Here is a 27,670-nt window from a genome sequence, read left to right on the forward strand (position 1 = left end):
AACTACATTTGGAGTTTATTAAGTCTGAGGTTCTTCTTTGGGTGGATTCAGTTTGGGAAGCTGGTTATTTCTGTTTGAGCATTCAAATATTATGCTTGTATGTAACATTTTATGACCATTAATGTGGACCATGCTCTTGTATTAACATGTACTGTACCAGTGTCTAAACTTATAACTGTGAACATTTTTCAATTCAACAGGCAAATTTCAGATAAAGTTTGGTTTGAGATGAAGGAAGGTGCAATGATTAAAGGAATACAGTCTGGGCATGATTTATGAGACTATACCTCCACAAATACAATCAGCCAAAAGTCAGTTGGCGATCTTACCTCACATCCTTTGATGCAGTGGAGCAATTCTGGGTGTGGATACCATTTCAGTCCCATTGTACAGACTATATTCTGAAAGACAGGACAAAAAGTGTAGTTAAGTTAACATGAGTTCTGGTGGAGTTGTTTGGGGTTTTGTTTGTTCAGAATGTGCAGCAATTGACTGTGATCTCTTTCACCTGCATTCAAGTAAACATAACTCTTACTGTGACTAAAGACACTTGGCATTTTCTAGCCACAAAAAAGACAAATACACATACCTAATACAGTGAAACAAAGGAGTTATCATACGGCTCATGTTCTACACATGGAGGCTTTCAGTGCAAATCCTTTTTTGAATAACCCTGACCTTTTCCCCCTTCAGAACAAAGCTGAACAAGTTAGTTTTGACCAGATATAACTTGATAAAAATTGCATTTCCCCCCCCTGCAAAGTCCTAGCCTCAGGAGTGCAAGAGAGAGAGAGAGAATGATCAAGAGACATAGAGGTAAAGGGCAGCATGTTCTCAAATATCTTTGCAGAATGTGTGGAATCCCATCCTGTTCTCCCACCGTGCCCTTCGTTGTAATGTAACAGGAAACATTTTTTCTCAAGGCAGCTGGGCAGCACTGTGCAGAGAATGTTAACCTGCACAGATGCATTCCTGTATAATGTTAGTACATGAGATTGCATAAGTTCACTTGACTCTGGATGGGTAGCGTGGCCTATACTGTTGGTTAGGAATAGAGGCTGTTGTATAAAAGAGTCACTTGAGTCAGCAGGTGGGGAAGGGTTTTCTTTACTGCAGACTGGGATAGTAGTGAGCGTGATTAAAAGTGCCATCCGAAGCCAAGGACAAGCTGACCTTAGATGGTCCATTTCTTGGACCCCCTGTGCCCAAATATCTCCAAAAGTTGACATGCATTTCTTTCGTTGCTGCAAACTAAGGTATTTTTCATTTCAGTGCTGTCAGCAAATCAATGCAAAAACACAAAGATGGGGGGGTTGGAGGTGGAGAGAAAGAACAACATGGCGTCAGAGGACGACGGAGAGCTGTGGGAGCGACTGATCTATACTATGGCAGACCTGTTCAACTTGGTATAATCTCAATCTGGCGAATTTCCTTTAATTAAAAAGCTTCAGCTTAACATACTGTTTACTGGAATTTACTGTTTTAAGGAATTCATGATGGTCAAACTGAAAAATAAAAGATATTTTTCAAAGCATTGTGATTTTGAATCAGCTTTATCAGCTTGTAAGATTGAAAAGGTGCTTTTTAACACATTTGATTTCTGTTTTTTACAGGTTAGAAATGTGAGGTCCCTGTGCACTTTATTGACCTTTCTTAAAACATAATAAAACAGACTTGTATTGGGACACATTAAGTACTGTAGAGCTGCTTTCAGAGACGTCTTTCTGTGTTTAAAGAGTGAGGGCTATGATCCTAAGTCCCAATATGATGGAAGACTATGCACATTTTGTCTTATATGTGAAACTTTTTGCAAATATTCTCTTTTTCCCCCCCATGCGCTGCTATGATGATGTCATCCAGAAACTCCTTCTCTACCCCTCTCTCTCTCTCTCATTCTTTTTTTCCTCTTTCAGCAAGACCGTAAATCATGATAATCCATGATTGTGGCCTGGCCTCACCCCTCACTACGTATAGGATCCTCACCCTCTCAAGCCTCCCTGGGGCGCTGATACCACATAAAAATAGATCCCTATCTCAGCGCCACCACAGACGAGGTCATGTCATGTAGAAAATGACTAATTCTGCAGCAAGCCCGACAGGGTAATTTTGCTGATAAAGGGGGGAGGAGGGTGCTTGGGGCACAGGATCGTTAGAGATAGAGGGACAGGAAAGAGAAGAAGAGTAGGTGGAGGTAGGGGAGCAGGAGAGAATTCTAAGTGGGTCACACTAAGAACCAAAATACAACTGGTTTAAAGGCAATAAATCAACATCACTTAAGGTGGGAAACAATTACTTCAAACTCAGCAAAGTAGAACTAGAAAGTACTTTAGTGGACATGAATTCCCTTTGAAATACTGAACGAAGCATCCCATCCAACAGGGGAGTTTAGAAGTATGCTGACATGTCTACTCCTCCTTACTCGTACTACAACATAGTCATGATTAATTTCTTTTTCAAATACAACTTCTTCCTATCCGAGTTTCTCAGTAGTATTTTTTACATTCTGTGCATGCCTTTGTATTTTATGTGTATTTAGGAATAGGTGTCTGCTAATGCGTTTGTTCTTAATCTCTTTTCTGCGTCTAGATTTGAATGGGCAACATTTCAAGGCAGACTACAAAGGCGTATAATTCACCGTCGTCACACAGTGGCCATTTCCTCTGACACCATGCTCAGGGCTTGAAGATTGAGTGCTGTTATAAAGTTGTACAGCGATAGTGAAAGATCAGAGGGATATCAAGTCCTATTAAAAGATTCAGAAGAACACATTTTATGCCCGTTTGGGTACCATTAAACAACAGCTTATGTTAGCATTCAACCACTACTTAGCTAACATGACAAACAGATAGTGTTAAACCATAACACTAGAAATGCCATTATTCTAAGCTAACTCTTAGCTAGCAAACAGAAATGTAATCTAGAAGTTGGCTTGCTAGAAAATCAAACAGACATTTGTTATATTGTTAATCAACAGCTAGCATTACATTTAAGCAACTGAATTTACTGGTTGATATGTTCTATCATACCCTGGGAAAGGTTCTCCTAGCTAACAGTAAAGTTAGCTAGCTAATGGTTATGTGTGTGAGGAGATGGTTAAAGGCTAACCTTAGCTGTTTTGACACTTGTCTATGCCTAAAAGTAACCATATCTGTTGTTTTACTTTGACAATGACCTGATGCTCTCTGAATTGTCACTGTCTTTAGTTTTTCTCTGTTAACAAAATTTCATTCTCAGATGAAAATGATGGTGAACTGGAATGTTTGTCATCACTCTTGTGATTGCTTGATTGTGTTCCCATGTGTCAATTAAGATTACTTTGAATTAAGTAGCCTATAAAAGAACACTGGTGTTAAACTATAGGCCTATCGAGATGTAAATTGAGAGATTGTAGCCCAGGATAAAACATGGCACAGATTAAACAACAAGTAGAAACTCCTCTGTTGCATGTCTGAAAAACTCGCCCCATAGAAGCCCCTCACCCCTTCACCCTCACCTCTCCGACTTCTCTTATGCTATCCACTGCCCTCAACAGCATAGCCCCTGGTTTCAAATTACCACCGAGCACAAATGATATCAGTTACACAAATCCATGAAAAACAGATCATTTCATGTCCACGTGGCCCAAGACACCCCTCTCTCCCGACATCCACCACAAAAAGCTGCTGACTCAGTGTGACTCTGAAACAAAAACAAAAGGAGTAGTAGGAAAAAAAATACAGCGAGAAACACATTGTGTTCTTTTACTCGGCCGTGGCTTCTTTTCTCTCTTTCTCTAGTTACAAAACTTGATGCTATTTAGCAGGATCTTTTACCCGACTCTACAGCCTGGGCTCGCAGAGGGCATTAAGCTGACACAAACACTTAAAACAAATTGCACATCATTGACATTAATCAGGTTAAGTGGGCAGAGTAAAATTAGAGGAGTAGGTGTAGTCTGGTACACTGTGTGGACTACACACACACTTACACACTATATCCCAACCCCCATCTCTTATCCCCCCCACCCTCAACTAATAAAAATCCCAAATGACACCATCAGGTTTGTGTAGGGGTGGGGGTTACTCCCAAAGGCACAAGTTGTACAGTTCTGCGTTTAATGACCTCCCTTGCCATAACCTCTGACCTTTGTGTTTTGCTATCTGCCAATCTAAGCCAACGGTACTTAATCAGTAGTCAGCTGTGAGGTGTACCTAAATCAAATGAGGTCATTAACCAGTGACGTCATAGGTTTAATAAGCACGATTACTGATGATAGCCGTTCATAAAGATTTATTTTTTTGTGGGCTTTATGCCTTTTTTGTTGGACAGTGGGTAAAGTAGGAAACCAGGGAGAGAGAGTGAAGAATTAAATGCCGAAGAGGTCGGACCTGAACCAGTGCCGCCTGCTTGGAGGACCATATCCTTTGTATATGGGGCGCGACATGACCGCTAGACCATCTGTCCCTCTTGGTAAGGCTTCTTCTTCTAACTTCTTCTTCTTCTTCTTCCCCATGAACTTTGAATGTTTGTTTTCATTTAGTTTTTTTCACCGTGTGTAATTTTTGGTTATAGCCTTTGTGTGGCTTTATTAAGCAAATACAAGTTCAGAACTATTAGAACATTTGGTTCAAAAACAGGTAATCACCTTTAGACCATTTGTCAAGGTTTGGTGGGCATTGGCATAGCTGATCACATTTGTTTAAGATGATTTTTTTTGGCCCTTTTATGCCTTTGAGAGACAGGAGAGGGGATAGAATCTGAAATCGGAGGGAGAGAGAGAGAGAGAGAGAGAGAGAGAGTGGGGAATGACATGCGGAAAAAGGAGCCACAGATGGCACATCTACTTGTTTGTCCACTCTTCATTCCAGTACATGTCCTGCAGCTTTGATTTATTTCCCGAAGAAAGTACATGAACTGTCATGTTGAGGACAGCGGGTGTAAGAGGGCAGCAGCGTGTTTTTTACACTTACAATCAAAAACTAGAACTCAAAACGTTCAAAGGGTTGCCATGTGTCCAAGACAAACATTTGCATGGCATCAGGCGCAAAACACAGACACATGCTGGCATTTTGGATTGTGGGCGATGGAGCCGGGGTGTTGACAGCGTACGTGAAATTCCTTGCCGGAGAGTCGTGGATCACAGAACTTTGCGAAGTACAGCTCTGAGAGTTGAAAGCAGGGCATGGAGATGAAGGAAAAAAAACTCACTTTGACTTTGTGAGGGTTCCTCCAGTGCTCTTTTAGAACCCGCTCTACTGTCATGTTGCTGGGGAGGATCACCACGTCGTTGTTGCTCTCTCTGCAGGTCAGCTCGCACTCCTCGCCTGTGTTTGTCGGGAGAACAGAGGAAAAACAGGAAAGGGGACGCCGATCAAAGTGTGCACCCAGGAAAAGATCAAGAAAAAAGATCATAAACAGTGCAAAGCAAAAAAGGAATGAATGACGTGGGAAAATAAAGACTTTACAAAAGCTTTGAGATAGCCACAAAATAAAAGATGACATCATCATGAAAAAAACCCCAGAAATGTCAGTAGATAACATTATTTTGTTTTGTAGTACAGACCTATGCCGTGTCCTCTTCTGCAGGAGTACTGAAGGCTATAATGGAGGTTTTGAGGTAAAGAACATTGGCCTTTGCTGTGCGCGCACAGGCGGAATGACCCTGTCCAGTTTCCATCTTTCCTACAGCGGATCACGTTGGACCCCGCCGCCTGAAAACACAAAGATATTGACAGACAAAAAAAAAAATTATACACACACAGTGACACGCGAAACACTAAGCAGGCCCAAGGACATTGAGATGGCAAAAGGGGGGTGGGTGGTGATGGGGTAATACAATCCAATTTTTATCAGGCATCCAAGCCACAACGCCTGAGAGGCAGAACGGATTAAGAGGTGTATACATTTCAGAAGTCTGTGGTAGCAGGACTATTCTGGAAATCAATAGCAATCTAATTAGCATGGCGTCAAATTGAGTAGGGCTAAGGGAGACAGGGAGAGAGACGGCCGGGGAGAGATGCGCCTTCAGACGGGGGGAGAAAGTGTAAGAAGCACCAGATAAACGATGTCCCGATAGTGAGTGCATCTGGGAAAACATGTATTGTATATGTACAATAATCCAACAAAAACAAAGTATCTGTAAAGGTTTATAAAGTGATTATTCACTTCCTCCTGAGCTAAACATTAAGGATGCAAAGAGAGAGAAGAAGAGAGAATCTCTACTTTTTTTTTTTTTTTTTTTTACACACGTGACATAAAGAAAGACAAACACATAGGTAAAGCAAGAATAAGAAAGACAGGAAAGAGATGGACAGACCTGCTTGCATGGAGGGTGCAGCAGCCTCACCGTATGGGCAGAGCCTCCTGTGGCGGCGATAGCAGTATTACCAGCAGGGTCAGAGCAGTTGAGTCTGCAGACGCTGTCAAAGCGGAAGCCGTCGGTGCAGTGGTAGGAGCCGTGGAAGATGGGAGGCGGGGGATCACAAGTCACCGGCTCACAAGCCCCCTCGAGCCAGCTGCCGTCCTCGGTGCACTGGCGCTTAAATGCCCGCCTGAAGGGGGGAAGACGATTAAGATTTAGACTTGTGGGTGTTGTGCAGCTTTAGTGAGGTTCAAATACAGGTTACCAAACAAAAGTCTTTAAACTGAAGTTCTCTTCCTTTATTTACCTCTTAGGTTTGTTGGTGACATGGTAGCCGGGCTTGCACTTGTACTTGCAGAGCGTGCCCACTTTCAGGCCTGTCTCGTTGCAGCGCTTGGTCTGCAGCACGGCGTTGGGTACAGGAGGCGGAGCTGGGCAGCGGAGCTCGCAAAGAGCCTCCGGAAAGGACCAAAGACCATCCTCAAGGCAGTAGAGAGTGTTGTTGGTACCTGGGGAGAAAAGACGACAGAGACAGATGAAGAATGACAGTTCACTGTTTGAAATAAGAAGCACATGATCAGAGCTGAGAACAAATAAGGACCTTCGAATTTACTGGACCATGACCAACGGAAAACTAGTTATGATGATGTTTTAGTGACTGAATATGAATCAGATCACTTTCAAAACATTATATACCAGATTTCAGTCATTTTAATCTGTATGCGATGTGAGTGAATAATAATGTTTAAAATAACTGTTAGAGTAATATTCATATGACTCATTTAAAATCCTATATTGTACTAATTTTCACATGTTGTCGGTGTGTGAAACCTTTAGAGTAGGTCAAAAACGTCCTTATTTATCTATAACTCATGTCTGTGAAAATCCTATTTTAGCCTCTTCCTGAAGCAGTTCATTTCAGTTGCTGTCGCTTTAAGTCCAAGCCTTCTTCAGGGAGAACGCTGCAGGGCTGCCAGGGGACTGATGCTCTCCACAGCTGGGAGAATAGAGCCTACGGAAGCCTTTGTTTCAACAGCTTACCTAGAGTCTTTAAGCCGACTCGTGAAATTCTTTGTTCATAACTTCATATCAGGGAAGTGATTGCAGAACATGCCGTTTAGCGCACTCTGCAGACTTATCCTGGGATTACTACAACATACACTTACCCCATGATCTGAAACTTTACCCATGTTTCAAATGGCCATCCAGCATAGAAACACTTTATGTACGTTTTAAAATGAGGATCAGCATAATAGATCAACTTTAAGTCTTTGCAATAAAACGTATCCAGTTTTTCATTGCTGCTATGCACCTTAAAGATGTCAACCAGACAAAACAGTTACCCGTGCACGGCTTTTCATCTCACCTACGAGCTGGGCCGGCTCTTTGCACTGAAAGGTGCTCTTCTTGCCGTAGGTGGTGCCCTCGGGGAAGCTGAAATTTGCAGGATGGACGTGGTATTTGTCTGGCAGACCACAATCCACCGGCTCACACGACACCTGTTTGTTCCACTTCCCGTTCGCACAGGTTATAGTCACTGAAGAGTCCGACTGAAAAGTAATTAGAAAAAACAAAAGAGGTGAGATGGAGACATGATGCAAGAGAATGCATCGACACGAGCATTAATTGATGTTTGAATTAAATGAATGCACCAATTGAATTAATGGTGCATTATAACGGATAGATTGATAACCTTCAAATATCCTGTAAGTGTTTGACTCCCTGTAAGAGACTACAGCAATTAAGCACTAACTCCAACAAGTCTCCATCAGTGTTTTTTTCCCTGTATGTCAGTAAGCCTCATCGGCTACCCAGCAGCTCAAGTGACTGCTGATAGTGATTGCATGGTCAATGCATGGCACTCAGACAACTGATATCCAACAACTGCACAATCAGCCCGAACACAAAACAGATTGACTTTGGTGTAGGTGTGACAACCTCTGTGAAACACACACACACACACACACACACACACAGAGGGAATCTTCCAACCTCTGTGTGTTTATCTGTTTCCTACTTTCAAAGAAATGGTTTTAGGCCTGAGATAGACTTGCTTTTTAACCTTGCATTGACAAACACAACCAGCTGCATCATAAACGTGATCGTTCACACACTTGGCTATGCACTATGCGCGTTACTGGAGGATACCTCTAAAGGGCACCCCCTCTAGCTCAGACACTATGCAACTACAGGATGTGCGGAATGTAAACTACAGACATGGCGGCAACCTGCGGCCTTGAAAAATGAAGCCAATGCGGAAGTGCAAAATCCTGCAGATCGTCAAATGTGTCCGCTTGAGGCTGGCTCCAGGAACCCCAGAAGTTACGCACACACCACAGCCAAAAACATATCCATAGTAAGCGTAAGTAGCTACGCCATTGGATAGTCTGAGAGCTGCAATGCATTTTGGGGCAGTTTAATTATGAACAGTGTGCTCCCTAATCATACTTTTAAAAAAATCTGATGAATCTATTATACATCCAGGTTTTTTCTCACATGCACAAAATTGCAAACTGTGATTTGGCAACAGGCTATGTGACGTCATATTTAGTATGAATCTTATGAAATGATTTGGATTCGGACACAGTCTCTGTCACATCCCCTCTGGCTCTACACTGCCTCTACAGTACATCATCATACTGCATCTTACAACTGTGTATTATTGAGGATGTGCACAAGCAAAACAGCAGACAGATGCAGCAGACAAGGAGCAGCCATCATGCACACGCGTAGGCATAGTTAGAAGCAAGTATATCTTTGGTCTTAATCACTAAAATGTTGACTTTCTTTTGGCATTGACATCAAATAAGAACTAGATTCAGGTAATACAATGAGATCATTTTTGCAGTTCGTTTGGAAACAAACTGAGCAGAAGTCGTTTAAGTCAGGGGGGGGCTGTTGCACAAACTCAGCAAATAAGCAATGAAGGCGATAAAATGCCTGTGAGTGTACTCAAATTGCCTCAAACGGACATAGTGCATCCTGTGTGACTGGACCCTTACATGTTGTTGGAATGTGGGAGGAAACAGGAGAACCCAGAGGAAATCCACACATGGAGAGAACATGAAGAATTGTAAGCAACGAGCGGAATGGCTGGAGTCCAACTCGGCACTGGTAATGTACAGTGACAAACAAAGACAAACCTAAAGTACAATCTAAAACCTTGTTTTTTTTTTATAGATTAACATCCCTTCCTTTTTCACCATTGAGGGAAAACCCCCTTGATAAGAAACAGCAGCCGCACAGGTAACTGCTGAAGGAGCTACGGCTGATTTAGGTCTGACGGAGACTTGCCACATGTCTTTCATTAATTGTGTGTGCATGTGTCTGTGTGTGCATATGTGTGTTTGAAGCCAATATTTATACATCCTGTACACATATCAATATGTTACCATTCCTGATCAAGAGTGATGAGGAGATTGTGCAGAGAATTTACCATTAAAGAGTCAGTATTTGCTGCTATACAAGTTCCTGGAAACGGCGATGGCAACCGTACTGTTTGCAAAACATTACACTTGAAAACGGCAATTTCTGGTTCCCAACTTTTCCAGCTGAAAACGTCCTGATCCAAGGCCTATTTCCTATTAGAAATAGCTTTTAGCTTCCTGTAAATTATTTGGCCTGTGGTATGATATTTGCGGAGATGAGACCAAAATGGGGAGCCACTGCATCATCCAAAACCTCAACTGTTTTCATCCTCATCCATTAAATAGCACCATGTAACCTAACAAGAATGCTAAAATCGATAGCGCTTGCCAAGAAATCTCACAACAAAGCTGCCGGAGCGCAATAATTTTGACGAAACCTGTGTTTTTACCATGAATTACAGTCGATCCCTGTTATGGTTTACTTTGATTACACAAATCTTTCTAATGATTGGCCAAACTCTAAGGCCACACAAGCTGGACTCAGTTAGCATTACGGATCTATTGCTTCACAACCTTCTCCCTGTTCCCATGTAGTCCCTTTTTTTTTTTTCTATCTTTCATCTTGATCCCATTATATGATACTGCATAACAGTATCAGGTTCCCTCAAAATAAATAAGCTCCTTTCATATTTGGAAATCCAACAAAGTAACATATGCATAACATGTGAGTGCATGCTGCAACAAAAAAAAAAAGGTGGGTGTACAGTTGAATCAGTCAATCATATTAGGGGAGTCAAGGCATGGAAGAAATGTGGAAGGATCTACTTAGTGTTAATGTGTTGACCATAAACTTGGTGAAAACATTGGACGGTACAAGATTGCTGATCCTAAAACTTGTAACACCGCGCAAAAACACATTTTCTATTGCACATTCTACCATGAGCTGTTTTGGCATTTAATCAAGCATGTTTCCCAGAATGCATTTGGATTCAGTGCCTTTTTCTGTATCATCAGTATGTGTAATTGTGTAGGCATTCACAGAGACTTTGTCTCTACCAGAATCTTCTTTTTTGCCACTCTGCCTAATTCAAGACAGATATACTAAAAGACAAACAAAGCAACATAGTGACAACCTCTTCCTTGAAAGAAAGGGTTTTTCTTAGTTCAGATGGAACGCAAACACATAAGTCATTTAAAAAAAAAAAAGAAGTAAAGAGTTACAAACAGTTGCATATTGAGTTATTATGGAATGACTTGGCAGTGGATTTAAGTGTAATTTGTGTGTCTAGTCCTCATGGAAAAGCCCTTATGAAACAGTTTTGGAGAAGGAGAAAAAGAAAAAGCAGCTTTACTTAGAAGCAAAGAGGTTTCATTTGCCTGGAAGATCCAGACTTACTGTTAGAGAAGGAAATAAAAAGTTGACAGTCACTCAAATAATTTGAGAAGAGAGAATGTGGTCAGGACAGTAACATGCGGCTGGGTGTTACAGAGAATCAGACAGTTACTCAGAATAATAAACTTGCACGCTTCCAAGTACATCAAATTCTGGGAGGGATGAGATTTTTCTTAAAATAAAAGATAACAACAACTGCTTGGACAAAAATGGAACTCAAACCAACTGGAGTTACAAACCATCTTGATGACCTTCTGGTTTTGAGGGAGAGCGTTTAGAGTTTGCATTCATCTGAAACAGGAAGCCTTTCTTAGGGGGCATGTAAGGATTCAGAAGGTTGGATCAGTCTTCAGTGCAGCACATGGATATGGATAGTGAAAGTTCAGGGGCCAAACATTGGTTGGCAGATGGAAAGAATTGTCGGATTTGGAAGGACTTAAAACTGATCTATAATATCTTCTCTTCTTCCTAGGCATGTATGTAATGTCTCTATTTTATTCATGAAATAGATTGTAAGACGAGGCTGTGTCTAGTTCATGGACGTTAGCGGGAAGAAAACTGCCAAACAACTGGCTTTGATGTAAGTTTTCAAAAGGTGTTCAGAAACAGATCTTTACAATTCCAGAACAACCCCCACCCCACCCCTACCCCTTCCCCACCGGATCGTGGGTTGGCGGCCTGCTAGAACAACCCCCCCACACCCCCTCCCCTCCCCACCGGATTGCTGACGGACGGTCTACCTCCCCCCACCCCCTTGCTCTCTATCCCTCTTCCTGCATCTTATCCCATCTCTCCCCCTATCCCTTTCCAAGCCCGGCGCAGTCTAGGCCTGTGAAGACTGTTTCGTCATGAGCCGGGGAACTGGCCGAAGATTTCTGCCTTTTAATGAGGCAGTTTTTTCTTACCACTGTAACTTTTGCTGCTTTGCTAAAGTGCTCATGATGGATAGGCCGGATCTTTGTAACATAGCAATAAGTAAGGTCTTTTACCTGCTCTTTTGTAATGTTAACAGACAAAGAGTAAGGTCTTTTACCTGCTTTTTGTAACATAATGAGTAAGGTCTTTTACCTGCTCTTTTGTAATGTTAACAGACAAAGAGTAAGGTCTTTTACCTGCTTCTTGTAAAGTGTCTCGAGATAACACTTGTTATGAGTTGACGCTATACAAATAAAAGTTGATTGATTGATTGAATTCAGTGCTGTTCCCATGACATGAAATGAAAGTTCCTCATAGCTACTTTAATCACCATTGTTTTTTTTTTGTTCTCTGCATTCAAACCAATTAGGACTTGCAATACAGAAACTCTGGATCAACTGCAGCTCTCAGGCCCTGATGAAGGATACGAGTTAAAGGTGTTTCCAGTTCAAGAAAACCAAAATGGATTTGGAGTGGGAGAAAATTAATGCACCCTGAGAACACATCTAAACTCCAATATTGTTCATTTCACTTAAAGCTCCTGTGAGGCACTTTTGTTGTTTGGTTTCCTGTACAAGGGTAGGTAGTGGGGTTTTTTTTCTGGGGAGACCCCTGCTTTTTTAAACTGTCAAATGTAATCCCCATTGTGAATCTTTCTGTTGAAAGTGTAAAATCGGTTGTTTCAGCAACATGCTGTTTATTTATTCACCTGACACCTCCCCCGTGGAAGAACTTTTAGGCCAATATTTTAGCAATATAGAAAAAAATCACTCTTGTCAATGATGGTCTCTTTTGCAGAGACATCGGTATTGATTTCCGTTGTTTTTATAACCTGCTACAAACTCCTCACAGGAGCTTTAATGATGCATGTTAGCCAAAAAAAAACTTCTTCACACTGATCATTTTTGGTGCCAATGAAACGTGCATATAAAGTCGTTTAGATTGGATATGATGGAAGCAGGAGTTACTTACAAGCGAAAACCTTCAGTGTTCAAAAATGAAACAAATGCGGAAGTGCAAACAAAGTGCAGTTCCTCGAGTGTCCACATATCCTGTTTTACATCCTTGTAACTAATTTCTCTTTTGGTAAAGACACTATGGGGGGATTAATGTTTTTATAACTTATCTCCTTTCATTAAAGATGAGTTTTGCAAACATTTGCAGGATTGGGGTCGTGGTTAATTTGACTGAAAGACAGAGGCATTAAAGCTGTTTGCTAAGAGGCTAAAGACCCGCCTCAATTCTATCGCTTTGTCTGTTCCTTGATTGATCAGCTTGACTCAGCATTTCCAATATGGCCTCTTCAGGAACCAATGTGTGATGTCACTGAAACTACGTCCAACTGTAATAATGTGATTATTCCCTAATGCACTTTGAAGATGGGTATTTAGGTCATTTAAAGACAGTGGATGAGCAGTCCTATACTGGGCAGGTATTGTTGGTTTGATGGATTTGTTTTTCGTCAAACGGCAGACGTCAGCAGAAAATAAAAAAGTGAGAGAGAACGGTTAAAGAGAGAGAGAAAGATAGGGAACACAGATGGCAATAAAACACACACATATACTTGTAAAAGAAGTGAAGGAAACAGATTGTTTCTGAAGATAGTGTTATCTAAGAAGGTGGTGTTCCCAGAACAGCTTAGACATCACCCAAACAAGAGTGTAATTGGCTAATGAAGGGAGACAAGAACGTGGTGTCTCCCACTGCAGAGTTGAGGTGTGTGTCTTTTGGAGTGCGTGTTTGGAAGAAAGGAGGAGGAGATAATTAAATAGAGAGACTTTAACTGAGGGGTTTAAGGCAAGGTGAAGTTGTTTCCATTTTATTTTGTCACTTTTTTGATTACTTTGAAAATAAGTCTTCTCACCTATAAACCCATCAGTGTGGGGAAACTTGAGGTAGGAGTGCTCATTGACTGTGGGCAGATTGATTTATCACCGGCCATTTGACGATTTTCCTAAACTCGCTTGACACGATCGTTTTGTACCGCTTTTGATGTTGAATGGATGTGTTTCTCTCAAATCTCTCGTGTCCTCTTTGTCAATTTCTGTCCTGCGGTCCGACAGTTCATTCAGTCCCAGCTATGTGGTTGCTGCAGTCATAAAAACAACATAGTGTGCTGTTCCCTGATGGGTTACAAACTACCAACAAAGCCTGCTTTAGGATTTAGCATACTACATTGATTAGCCAAAAATAACAAACAAACATTTAAAGATGAATGGTGTCTTTGTGTTCCTGTTGCTTTCGATGCGTCTTACAAAGGCTTTTTTTGGGAAGGACTCGTGTACTGCTCCTGGGGGAACGGGCAACTGGTGAAGTCATTTCCCAGTGCCGCTTACTCTTTGAGGATAAAAGAGTCTACTTAAAACCAATAACCAAGGGCAAGTAGTAGAAGAAATCTCCTGCTATGGACGACACGGTGAGTAAAGGAGAGTGTTTGATTCTGTTAGGGATTATTTTACGCATTATTGTTTTTATCTTTCAAAGTGTATTCATTTGTTTATCATGACGGGGACAGTGTACAGCCACTTAGCTGTACCAGAGCTAGCTATGAACTAATTCATTTTTCACCAGCATGTCTTTGCTCCCCCCCCCTCCCCCCACACACACACACAGACACACACAGACATTCACCGACCCTTACTAAAGCAACTGCAAAATGATCGTTTGATATCCGACCAACAAAACCGACCTGATGCCTTTCACTGGAGTGCGTGCGTGCAAAAAAAAGTTTTTACCATAAATATCAGGTCCTCTAAATACCTTTGAACTGTCAATCATCGTTTGTGACGAAACCTTTTCTATTCTGTCCTGCCCCCCCCCCACCCCCCCTGCACCCCACTTCCTCCGTACCCTCCTGCCCGTCCCTCTCTGAAAAGCATAATTTATCACAAAATGAATTGACATTGATGAATGGCCACATTGTGCACAGAGCACTGTCAATCAAAAACGTAATGCAATTAGAGGTCTTTGCAGGCTGAATGAAGAAACCGTTCTGACAGTGTTTGTACATAAAGTAGGTATAATCAAAAGTGGATGCAAATGCAATTCTGTGCATGCACACACACACTTACTTAATATGTGTGCAGAAACATTATAAAGTATCCATATGAAAGGTGAGAGAAAGAACTGTTCAGGCCACGATGCTTAAAAAAAAGTCATTATTTCCCCTTCCTTTGAGCCTGTAAAAGTCTTTCCTCTGCCTTCTTTTTTTTCCTGATTTAACCGTTACTCCTATAAAGCCTCGCACACAAAACCCCCACACATACAGTTCCAGACTGAACTGCACATTAAAAAACAAAATTTACCTTGTTCTCTGAACCTCCCGACTCTCTGAGGGAGCATTAATAGATTGTCTTGTAGACTGCTTTACAGAGCCGTGGAGGAGGATAAAGCCTTTATACGGGCCTTTACAGCAGCTTGGCCCCCGTCCAAAAGGCTTTACGATGCAGTGTCAACCACCCTGTTTATTTGTTTACTTGTGGTGTGTACGCATGTGTGTGTGTTTACTGTATCTGTTCACATCTGTGTCCTGTTTATACAGTGGAGATTGTCTGCGCTTTTTACTGTATGTGTGTTGGTATCTACATGGGAGCGTTTAAGTGTGTGCGCGCTGCTGTGTGAGAGAGCGCTAGCAAAATCTCTGCCCTTTAACAGAGGCTTCAATGTGTGCGAGAATGAGCAGGGATGGAGCGAGCGAGGGAGGGAGAGGGAGCAGACACTATGCGATGATGTCATCGTCCCGGCGGAGTAGCGATACAAAGTGACTGTTTGAGGTGATGGTGCAGCGTGCTCAGCAAGAGACTAAACACTATTATGTCTGTGCTTGTACAGAAAAATGTGTGTGCGTGTGCATGTATATATATATATATATATACATATATATTTGTGCGTGTGTTTGTATATGTGAAGCGAGCCAGCAAGAGGAGGAGACTGGGGCGTCTCCGCTCCTCAGTGCAGCACTCATCTACCTGGATGTTCATGATGTCATCGTCCCTGGAGGCTCGCCGTGCCAAGCCTAGTTTCTGCAGGTGACAAAATAAACGCAGAGATAGAGGAGGAGAGGAGAGGAGAGCAGACGGAAAGAAAGAAAGCAAGCAAGCGTGTTTGCACTCCTCTTTTTTTTATGGCCATATGTGTGCTCGAGTTTGCATCGATGCATGTTCATGTGTGCATTCACAAATTCATGCCTGCACGCATGTTCCCATATGTTGCAGAAAATGCTTTTGCACTTAAGTGTTTGCATGTGTACATTAATGCACCCATGTGCTTCTTTGTGCAGCTCTCTCTCTCTCCACCCCCCCCCCCCCCCCCCCCCCCCCAACATGTGTGTAGCAGCGTGTTTACCTGGCTCTTGATGATGTCATCGTCCTGGTGGATTTGCAGGACGTAGCCGGAGTTGCAGGAGATGGTGCAGCGGTCTCCGTTGTAGAAGTGGCGGCCGGGGCTGCTGCACTTGAGCTCTGCATTGCGGATTAAGGGTTCCTGGCAGTCAATGGCTTCGCACGAATAATGTACACAACTACCGGCGAGCGTGTATGTGTGTGGGGGTGGGTGGTTGTTGGTTTAAAGAAAGTGAGAGAGAGAGAGAGAGAGAGAGAGAGAGAGAGAGGGGGAGACAGGAGGAGAAAAAGAAACCACATTCGAAGTTACAACCAACACACATTTGGAGTATAAAATAACAGTGCAAACATGGAAGCAGTCACAGATTTTGCTCACAAACAAAAACATCCACGCATTGACTCGACCACGTCCATCAATCAATGCCTGCTTAACATATCAAATCAATAAACCAAATGGAGAGAAGACAAAAACAAGGCGGCCATGTTTGCCATGTGCATGAAAGCAGCGTCTGTGTACTTTGGGAATTAAGAGAGAGGAGGATATATTATGTGCGAGCTACAACGGTGGCGTTTGGCCTCGGCTCCATGTTGGTAGCCTGATGGAGAAGGCATTTAATAGTGTTGGAATGCTCGGATGCCCAAGGCACCTTTTTACAACAGTCCACATTTTACAGTATAGGGTTCCCTTATGAAGCCAACAGAGAAGGAGGGGAGAGAGAAAGGGGGGGGGGGGGGGGGTGTAAGAAAATACAGGTCTGGAGAAACATTGTTAAACTTGCTCCTGCAAGAATGGAATCCCTATTTGTTCTGTTTTCATCTTCTTCTTCTTCTTTCCTGCTTCTGTTGCATACATAAGCTTTCTTTTTTTCTCTCCAAGTTTGATCCCTCAAAAGTATTGATGATCAAATGTCTAATGTTTGCCCCGTGTACCTCAAATTCAAAACACTCTTTCCCCCCCCCACCTAATGCTCAGAGGTAGTCAATGACAAATAATATCAAATTAGGTCGTATTTCAAAATCTTCACGCTCAATCATGTTGACAAGATGCAAACAGAATCAGGTAGAGACAGTTTACATTGCATAGGAGTCTCAGAGTCTTATGTCTTCGCTCTATGAGGACAAACTAAGGAAGCCTTTAAGTCTAACTCTGTGGATGCTTTAGGTTAGAACAAAATGTCTTTTTTGATTTTTTTTTGTGCTACAGTAGCTCTGGAATTTCTGACATAAATTACAATTAACTACCTGGGAAACTCCTCTCCTGCAAATGAGAAGCACAGTACAATAGAAAAGAAAGTAGGGCAAAAGGTAGAGATGAACGACAGAAGAAGAAAAGGTGATGAGTAGGAACATTGGAGTTAGGAAAAAGGTGTGAAAAACTAAACAGAGCGAGAGAGGGGGGAACACATACGTGCGCATGCATTTGCAGACAAGCATGGAACATAAAACTGAGTCATGTTAATAGCTCCTGTTGTTAACAACTCGGGGAAAAAGGGATGTGGTGTTTTGTGGAGGCACAAGTATTACGGGAAATGTGCTGCAAGAAGCCCAGGAGAATGAGAGAGGGAGAGCGGGAGCAGGAGGCACAGAAAGGGGAGAAGTTAGGAACGGAGAAGGGATGTGGCAAACAGTTGGAGGGGAAGGGAGGATGACGTGAAAGTGAGGGATGAGAAGACACCAAGGGAAAACACATGATATTATGAAGGGGAGGAAGGAGAGAGGAGATGTGGGAAAGGACGGGAAGTCAAGACGGAGTGACGTTAAAAAAAAAAAAAAAAAAAAAGGAGGAGAAAGTTGGGGAGTGGGGTATTAAGGACAAAAGGCAGATGATGAATCGGAGAAGAAACAGACGAATGACAGACATAAAAAGACAAAGAGAGTCGAGCCAGGATTCTCCACTGATGTTGTAAGGACAAAAAAAAAAAAAAACGGTCGATCGTGATACTAAAATGTCTTTTTCACCTTGTGAGCGTGTGCAAGTTAAGCTTCTGGAGATAAAATAACATGTCATAGGAAGCAATCATTTCAAAGAGAAAGCTAGACCAAGTCGAGGAAATACGAAAAGAAAAAGAAAGTCAGCAAGAACTGGAAAACGCAACTAGTGTGTCCGTGTGTGTGTGTGTGTGTGTGTGTGTGTGTGTGATAGTGTGTGTGTGTGTGTGTGTGTGTGTGTGTGTGTGTGTGTGTGTGATAGTGTGTGTGTGTGTGGTAACAAAACAATTTCCTGGCTGATACAGATACATAGCAGTTTTAATCTATTTAGGTGCTCTTGGATGTCTTATTGGCACACAACAAAAGCCACAAACAGCTCTATCTCCCGGCACAGACCCCCTCCCCCCACCCCCCCAGTCGTCCATTCTGTTGTGCAGTGTTGTTTGTTGAAAGGACTGTGGGAGCATCATCAGTACGAACGGTCTCATGCATGACAGTGGTGTGCAAATTGGTAAATTGGGACTCCCTGGGCATGTGTGGTCTGGTTCAGCAATGTTTGTGGGGATGCAGTCGACAACATATGTTAAAGCCGTTCAAATTCAATGCGGAGTGTCAGAAAAAAAATGTGAATTTGTAGCTCAGCGGGTGTTAATTGTTTTTCTTTTTTTGGTGGGAAAAAACCCCTTGAGGAATTACTTTAGCAACCATTGTAGCGCCTTTTTAAAAAAATTTTAAATCTGACCGTCTATTTATCTTTCAGATGCTCTGGGGAATGCTGCGTAAACCCCGGCTTGCATATTTGAAGCCTCATCGACGGGTTGTTTGATGACTTAACTCGCCAGGAATGAAAAAGGGCAGCACTGCAGTGCAGAAAAAAAACAAAAAAAACAATGCAAAACAACTATTTAAAAACGCATTACAAAAGAAAAATAGGCCCGTTTTGGCAGGACTTTGGAAAGGAAAAAAATATATATTTGTATTCAGTGTGCACTTCAGCAGAACTCCACACAAAACAAACTGAGGTGGTAAACAAGATTTAGTGCTGGGGGCAGCGGCTCTATTGTTGCAAATGTGTGGAGCTCAGCAACAGGTCGGCTTAATTGTAAATTTCCAGCGATAATATATTTGTTGGCCCTCGAACATTTTTACTGTTATAGCTGTGGCTTTGGGCAGACGTCTGACATTAAACAGCTTGTTGGCATCATTAATTAGTGCATGCCTCTGCCTCGCACTGGAATAAATACACACACACACACACACACACACACACACACACACACACACACAGCTCCTTGCATCTCTAGCCTCTTAGTCAGGGTGGCACCTGAGAGTTGCTGGACATGTTTTCAGATCATCAGCCTTAACTACAAACACTTTTCACATGTTGCATGAAAGGTTGGATCTCTGTCGCTATATTGGATTTCATCCTAAGGATTTTAATTCTACTTCTGAAACCTCTCTGTGCCGTCTCTACACCGCAGTTATTGCACGTTTGGTCTTTCTGGGAGAGGAATATTTCCTCCGTTGTGATTTGTCAGCCAAATATCAGTGGATCAGAGCCCTCTTAGTAGTAGAAATAGAAAACAACTGTAAATTAGCCTGGAGCTGCACCATTTCAACTATAATGTGTTATAGGCCAAGTTTGACCCTTTAGGGTAGGTGGCCATGTGGGTAACGTATCCATGTGGCGTAGTATGACATGTTTTTCAAGGGCAGTTTGTCTCTATTGTGTGTGAGTAACATAAAACTCCAATGGTGTACAAAAAATCCAAACTTGACCCAAAAGGCAACTGGACTTATTTGAAGATCTTGAAGACGTTTCACCCTCTTCTTCCAAAAAGGCTTCAAGATGTTCAAGCAAGTCCAGTTGGATCAAATTTTGATTTACAATGACCTGGATGATTGAGCATTAAAAGCAAGCACAGTAGACATGTAGCTGTCTTTGATTTACTAAATGTGTTGTGATTATTCTTTCAGTATAAAGTATCCAGATTAGCTAAGGTTTAAGTGAAGCAATTGTGAAAACGGGGCTGTTTAGCCCATGTTTTAAAAGATATTACCACAACGTCTCGCCATTTTTACGCACTAGTTAGCTGGGTAGCAGCAACGAGTCAGGCCAAAGCTAAGTGAATAAGTTGCAGATACTGTGTTTTAAGTTAATAATCTTGGGTCGTCTTTCTGGGTTTTTAGACACGTTTAGAATCATAAATGATAACATCTGTATTTTTTTTGTAGTTTTGAATGCACTTTAAAATGCATGCACAATGATTTTTATTTGTGTATTTTTCTGTGATGTAGCACATTTTTTCAACCCTGGAACTGCCCTACACCCGCTACACTGAAAAGGTAAAAAATGTACAACCACGAGTCTACAAGGAAAGACTTACTTACTCAGTAACAGTCCTAATATAATTTTTTTTTTTAAATGTGATATTAAATCAAGCTTTCTTTCAAAAATGTGTGTTTCCATGCCAGTGTGTGGCAGCATTCTTCTGTAGATCATTTCAGGATTTTATATGCATGTCTTTGCTTTTGATAGCCGTGTAACACATGCAGGCCTCATGTTCACCAATCTTCCCGTTCCCTGTTACTTGGCCTCACCTCTGGCCTGTGGGGTTGTAGATTTCATTGCTCTGGCAACCGCTGATGGTGATGGGGTCGAAGGACTGGAAGGAGCGCAGGCCCACGCCGGAGATGGCCACGAGGCGCGAGGCAAACATGACGAGGATGGCCTTGGTGTGGTAGAAGGCCACCGACAGGTCGTGGCTCACCGGGATCACCAAAGGGTTGGTGCGGCAGCTGAGACGCCACTCACCTGTAGAGGGGAATGTTAAGGTTGGAGGAGATAAAAGAAAAAAAGAGTCAACAAAATGTACTGCGGGCAAGGGAAAGTAGAACGGATCATGCTTCAGGTGAATCAAATAGTTTTTATTTAAAAAAAACATGACAGTCAGTTGTCACCTAGACTATGGATGCCCTCCTTGGTGTCAACCAGCTGAACGGTGATGTTGCACTGAGTCTGGTCGATGTAGCCGGTCCCATCAGCTGCCAGATGTATAATCACCGCTGCTGCCACCATGGGATGGGAAAAGTGCGCCTGGTGGAAGGAAAAAACACCTTTTTGACAAGATTCCAAAAAAACACTTTTTGATACGTACATTACAAATGAAACAGGCTTCGTTTACAATTTATCATCCTGACCAAATTTTTTTTTTAAATTTACGCAGTTACTATAAAATAAGAGCGAAAAAACACGAGACAAAAGCAACAATGACAGACAACCAAGGCAACATTTTCACAGAAGCATCACCTCCTGCCATGATGCCTTTCAGTCCTCAGAGGACGAGAAAAGACAGTCCTGGTGTTAAGACTACGAGTAAGCATAAGGCATAGGTTTCAAGCTTGAGCTGCCTGAGGCCGCCAGGCTCTACAGCTGGTCTCTAACATTCCTTTCTGTAAGATGGATAGAGAGGAACCAGCAGAGTGAATACATTTTTAAAACTTTCTCTCCCAATCCCAGCAACCCTCTTTTTTGTGCACATCGCCCTCTGAAGTTGCACCAAAGTCTACTGACAGTGTAACATTTTGTTATTAACTTTGGGTAAATGGTAAATATAGTGATTTTCTAGTCTTTTGACTACTTTTGACACCACCGGTCACACCTACACATTCACACTCTGATGTTAGAGGCTGCTTTGTAAAGTGACCATCAGAAGTAACTAATCCCATTCATACACATTCATACGCTGAATGAGGAAGCAGCGGGAGAAAGTTAGGGTTAAGTGTCTTGCCCAAGGACACATCGGACATGTAGCTGCAGGAGCCGGGGATCGAACCCCCGACCTTCCAGTTGAGAGACGACCGACTCTACCCACTGAACATCAGCTCTTGGAGCTTCAAGAACAAATAACGAACTTTGGTAATTTGTTGACAGAACACTGCTGAAAAGTCTAAAACGCTCCCTAGATAGATCCTACCTTTAGCCAATAGTTAGGATATCCCCAGGTCGACTCATGGGCCTCGCGGCAGGGGAACCAGGCGTACTGAGACACTCCGTCTGACAGATCGAACACCTTGGACTGGCACGTCTAGGGAGAAGAGAGAAAAAAGAAGATGCATCCTTGTTGTGAGTTACATGTCAAGAAATATATTCAATAATATAAAGAGATAGGATAGAGCCCCGGAAGTCCCAAAAAGTAGACATATTGCCTTGTGCACACTTAATGATCTTGTGTGAACAAGATAATAACATCTGCACACAAAGTAAAACAAAAATTTAATTGCAAAAAAAAGTAATTTTGTGCATCTGCTGAACATCTGGGGCTCCGTAGCGTACATTTTCCTTAAAAAAAAAAAAAGATACAAGATTTAAATGATATGCCACATTTGCTTCCACTTGACCTTCTTATTACCTAAAACAAGCTGCGCTGCCAAAACTAAATCCTTTCTATTTAACCTTCTTAGGAGAAAGTGATGGACCATGCTATTATGATGATATTGTTATAAATTTGACCAAAATACTAACAACTTATACCAACTTGACAGCTAATGAGTTTTAGCACATGTTCTCAATTGTCAGTTGTCAATCACTTCTAAAAATCTTGCAAAGTTTCTTTTATTTTTTTCTCATCACTGTAAACCAGAATTAAAAGTTGAGGAGATTAATAGATTGCATTCCTGTAGATACTGCAAGAGAAGGTAAATCGGATCATTAGCTGCGTAGTGAACCGACTTGTATTTTACTTGACAGGCTTTGAGTTTGTGACTGCCTTGCCCTTAAAGGCTGTGACCTGTGTTTTCCACAATTGTCAGCTGTTTGTCTGCTGCTCGGTCTGACGTGCAGCTGACGTCCATTCAGTGCAGCGCTGTTTGTTTGTTTGTGTCTTGTCAACAAACCCATCACCTTGGTATGCATCACACGCACCATGTCCCTCCTCTCCTCTTTCCTCTGTATCTGATACTCACCCATACTAGTCTCTGTGAGAGAGATACTGTTTAAAAAAAAAAAAAAAACTCTGTCATACCACACCTGCCCTCTAGAAACCCTCAGAGAGTTTTCAAGCTTTCAAGAAGCACCTGAACTAAACACCTTAGACACCTGTGTCACACAGATGTACCTCATTTAGTCATCATTACAGATTGTCCCCCCTTACTCACCTGTTGCATAGTCTTGTAAGTAATCTTCTAAAGCGTATTAAGATGTGTATGTCTAGTAACAGGCAAACTGCATTACACCTGCATCAATCTCCATAACACCTGGAGAGACAACCATTTGCAGGTTGTTTCAAGAATCTGATGCCTTCTTGTAGTAGAAATTACCCGGAGAATATCGATCTGAGCAAATATGCCAGTACACTTAATGCATCGACCTGTACAGATTTGTCATACCATGGAGGAAAGGTGTGAGTTTTGTTGAATGGTATATAAGCGAAGAACATTTGGGTGGAAAAACACTTACTCGAGTCCTTTTCTGGACAACATTTCAGTAAATATGACCGAAGTCTTTAGTGAAGGCTGAGCAGGAAGGAAGGCAACGTTTAAAAACGTCTTGATTTGTCACTTGATTTTCCTACTACTCTGGTAAATCACCTGCACATGGAGTATATATATATATATATAGGCAGAGATGATTTGGCACTTTTTTTTTACTTTTTGTAATATACGATTCACTTAGCAGATGCCTTTATCCAATTGGAGACAACCAATACAATCTATTTTATTCTCATGATTGGTATAATAAAAAAAATTCAGATCGTCAGTCATATTTTTAACTAAAAGCTGCTGTGAGCAAAATATAAAGAGCATTGTCTATATTTCACACAAACGTTGGCAACGTTTCAGTATCAAAATGTTGGCAAGATATTTGTGCATTTTAGACATTCTGCAGGAGTTCATCCTAAATGTGGGTGCCTAAGACTTATATATTAGTTGCCATGGTTTCCAATACTTTATCAATATTATTAGAATTGTACTAGTATGTTATCCAAGTTTGTTATCCAAACCTGACAACCCCAGGTAAAAGAGATCAGGAAATGTGATTGGGTTCCTGACTGCGATGTCATCATAACAGAATCTGCAATGAATGCTCGGCCAAAATGTGAAGCACAGGGGAAGCGGTTTCAGTTTAAAAACGATGGGAAAGTCAAGCTATCATAAATTCTACAATGTCAAAGTTGCCTAATTACTGTGGCATTGCTGAAATATTCAAGATCAAGGACCCCATCCGGGAATCCGTGTCCCACACATTATCACCTCATTAGCTATGTCAGGATGAAGTCTGGCAGGGTTAAGGCGAGAAACATAAAAGAAAATGGAGAACTGAGATGAGATTACACATAGTCTTTTAACTAAAAAAAAAAGATGAGAAAAGGCAGCAAAAAAAAAAAAAAAAAAGACGGGGCTGTAAAAGACAATTGAGCAATATATAACACAGAGGGGAGCAAGGGCACATGCCCAAGGACGGTGAGTTTCGCCCGCTGCCCTGAGCTAGTGAAATGAGACACCAGTAACATGAGAGTTTTGCTAGGGAGGCTACTGTAAGATCCTGCCACTGTGGAAAAGTGTCCAGAGCAGCTATCTGTCTATATATCTGTCCCCTGGATCTGTTGATGTGACCTTTTTGCTCAGAGCTGAAGTGGCAGAAATGAGAAATGCAGGTGACAAACACCTGAGATCAGTCGCCATGAGACTTTGGCCTCACTTGAGGGCAGCTGTGTTGATCTCCAATTTGTATTAATCAGGGGGGGAAAAAAAGATCGTCATTTGCTGTATGTTAATTAAATAACTACAGTAACAATATTGAAAGTAAGGCTTAGTTTACTCTGGCAAGTGGAAGGCTTCCCAGAATCCAACATTTCTTCCAAGCCCAACACTGACTTCGGTCTGGACTTGACAAAGAACCCACAACTCTCTCCAAGGCTGTATGACTTAACCAACCAATATGATTTAAACTGACTGTAGGCTGCTAATGACTTACAGTCAAGAGTGGCTGCTTTCCATTGCTACCCTTACACTGACAAGGGTGACAAAATCCTTTCCACATGCAAACTGATGACTTATTCATGTGAACACAGGTGGCACCAGCTACACCTTCCTCCACACCCCTCCTCCTCCTCTATTCCTTTCCTTCTCATCTCCCGTTGTGTTTTTCTAACAACCCACTGTTTGAGACAGACAAACACTGCTTGGCATGCCAAAGCCCCTGCACTCAAGCATACAACCCCCCCCCCCCCCTCCCCATAAAGCGTCACACCAGTAGGAGGCAATTCACAAGTCTCCCATGGCTCATTACACTTCTTCCAACCTCCTCCCCATGCGATGGCAAGAGAGTCAAAGCACTCTAAATAGATTCATCATTGATTTCATAATGTCATTAAAACGAGGAATACGAGTGGTGATGGTGACACACACTTCTGCAGTCATACATCACTTAATGCATTGAATGAGAAATTCGTTACACCCAAGATGCATTCCTGGACTTATTCAAGGACTTTGATAGTCAGTACTGTAACATGCACAGTTAAGTTCCAAGTAGGCAAGCACCAGCGGGAAATTAGTTTTATCTCCTCTACAAAAGGTGGTGATATGCTTCCTTTCATATAGTTACTTCTTCTGGTTGACCTCTTACATCACATACTAAACAAGCTGGCAAGCAGAAAACTGGTTGTAGGTTGAATGGTAAAAACATGGACAACTTTACAGGTCTGTATATTTTGTACGTACTCTACACTTTACTTTTGGTACAAATATGATGCATGCACTCCCTAATGCCTATGCTGATCCAAAGGCATCTGCTAAGCTACGCATTTATGTTGGTCGACTTCCAGTTGAAAGCCCAGCGTGGGAACTGGGCTTTTCGCTCAGACTAACATGTTTACTAGCACAATATAACTAGCTTACTCAGCAATAAATCAATTTTTCATAACTGCATGTAAACATACCGAGAGTTGATCACTTTCTTCTCTTACTCAGGTAAGCTAACATCGGGTTGTCTTTGAAAACTATTCAGCAGTTTGAAAACTAGTTTTAAAATGAAAAGTGTCAAAATTGATTGTTTAGATTTTAGACTTTTAAATATACCAATGGTGTCCAACAAGGGTCCATACTGGGTCCTATTTTATTCATAATTTCTACCTGTACTTTATACTTTATACAGGGTTATGTTTTTATGCAGTTGACACTATTACATTAATCTCTGCCTCTTCTAACCAAAATAACTCTTTATAATTGAGACTGGTACTAAATGGGACTAAAAGAAAGGGGCTGTGTTCACCAGGTCCAAGAGATCAGAGTCTTACTTTAATCAAAGCCTTACTTTAAACAACCAGGTGACTGAACTTGTCTCAACAATTTTTAAGGCAGTTTTTCTGCCAAGAGAAACTGCCTTTTAAGCATCATATCCTCCGTCTTACAGAACAATTTAGAGTGAAACTGGGCTTCCTTTAAAGAAACAAATGTGGATTTCCTTTTGGATCAAGAACAAATTAATTCAAGCAACACTGTTTTCACACTGCAAGGCCACCAAGCATCTAATCATTCACACTGAGGGTGCATTCGAATTGTCCCTCCTATCCACTTTACCTTAACCCCGGGGAAATGTCATGAGGTTAAGGAAAGATGTTAGGAAAATTCATAAAGGACTTAGGGAAAGGCAATCTCGTTGCTCTTACAAACCGACCACATTTCCACTAGGCCACGTCATTAAATGCGACGGGCCGGCGGAGGTTAATGACGTGGGTCTGCGGTGTTGAAACTACAATGTTCAGAAAATGGACTACAGAAAACACATCTAAAAAACTTTTCCCTGTGCCTTCTTACCGGTGAAATAATCCTAATCACCACAAGGTTGGGATTGAAATAAAAGCAATATAGACCACCAGGCTACAAGTAAGAAAAGTGAAACCATCAGCTTCCTGTCCACTCATAAATCAACATCAACATAAGTATGATCGTATGAAATGAATTGTTACATTTATGTAAGATATAACCTACACATAATGTTTGAAGCATACAAATGTACAACTGCACAAAGCATTCTTAAGTGAATTAAATATGTTGAATAAAACATCATCTTGATAAAAATGTCTCTTATCTTTTTATCCCTTGATCTGTGTCACTTTACGATCATCGTTCATTTCCGTGAACAGTCGGATGCGCGACTCGCTTTAAATGTTGCGGCCGCAAGGAATTGTGGGGCGGCATATCTCATCTCCTTTCGTAAAGGATGGTCCAGTGTATCCTATGCTAAAGGAGGTTATAAAGGAAGCATTGACCCACCTTTCCTTAACTTTTAGAGAATTCGAACAGCTCTTATCATGGCCGCCACTTAAATGCTTCCGGGGTTAAGGTAAAGTGGATAGTGAAAGGAGATAGGAGGGACAATTCG

The 27,670-nt window shown here is 41.8% G+C and overlaps 1 protein-coding gene across 1 annotated transcript in view; it reads right to left on the reverse strand.

Moving 5' to 3' along the window:
- The window catches only part of LOC132992607 (pappalysin-1-like), a 43,396-nt gene extending 20,142 nt beyond the window's left edge, over positions 1-23,254 (reverse strand). Inside the window, exons 1-11 of the mRNA XM_061062036.1 lie at positions 23,189-23,254; positions 22,263-22,373; positions 21,247-21,382; positions 20,887-21,100; positions 16,361-16,535; positions 7,707-7,890; positions 6,648-6,849; positions 6,326-6,530; positions 5,543-5,690; positions 5,188-5,303; positions 330-401 (exon numbers count right to left, since the gene is read on the reverse strand). Coding sequence (XP_060918019.1) covers positions 330-401; positions 5,188-5,303; positions 5,543-5,690; positions 6,326-6,530; positions 6,648-6,849; positions 7,707-7,890; positions 16,361-16,535; positions 20,887-21,100; positions 21,247-21,382; positions 22,263-22,373; positions 23,189-23,254 — 1,629 coding nt within the window. The remainder of the gene's footprint in view (positions 1-329; positions 402-5,187; positions 5,304-5,542; positions 5,691-6,325; positions 6,531-6,647; positions 6,850-7,706; positions 7,891-16,360; positions 16,536-20,886; positions 21,101-21,246; positions 21,383-22,262; positions 22,374-23,188) is intronic.
- Between the last annotated feature and the right edge of the window lie 4,416 nt (positions 23,255-27,670).

This window comes from Labrus mixtus, chromosome 17 (assembly GCF_963584025.1).
Source record: "Labrus mixtus chromosome 17, fLabMix1.1, whole genome shotgun sequence".
Taxonomy (NCBI): Eukaryota; Metazoa; Chordata; class Actinopteri; order Labriformes; family Labridae; genus Labrus; species Labrus mixtus.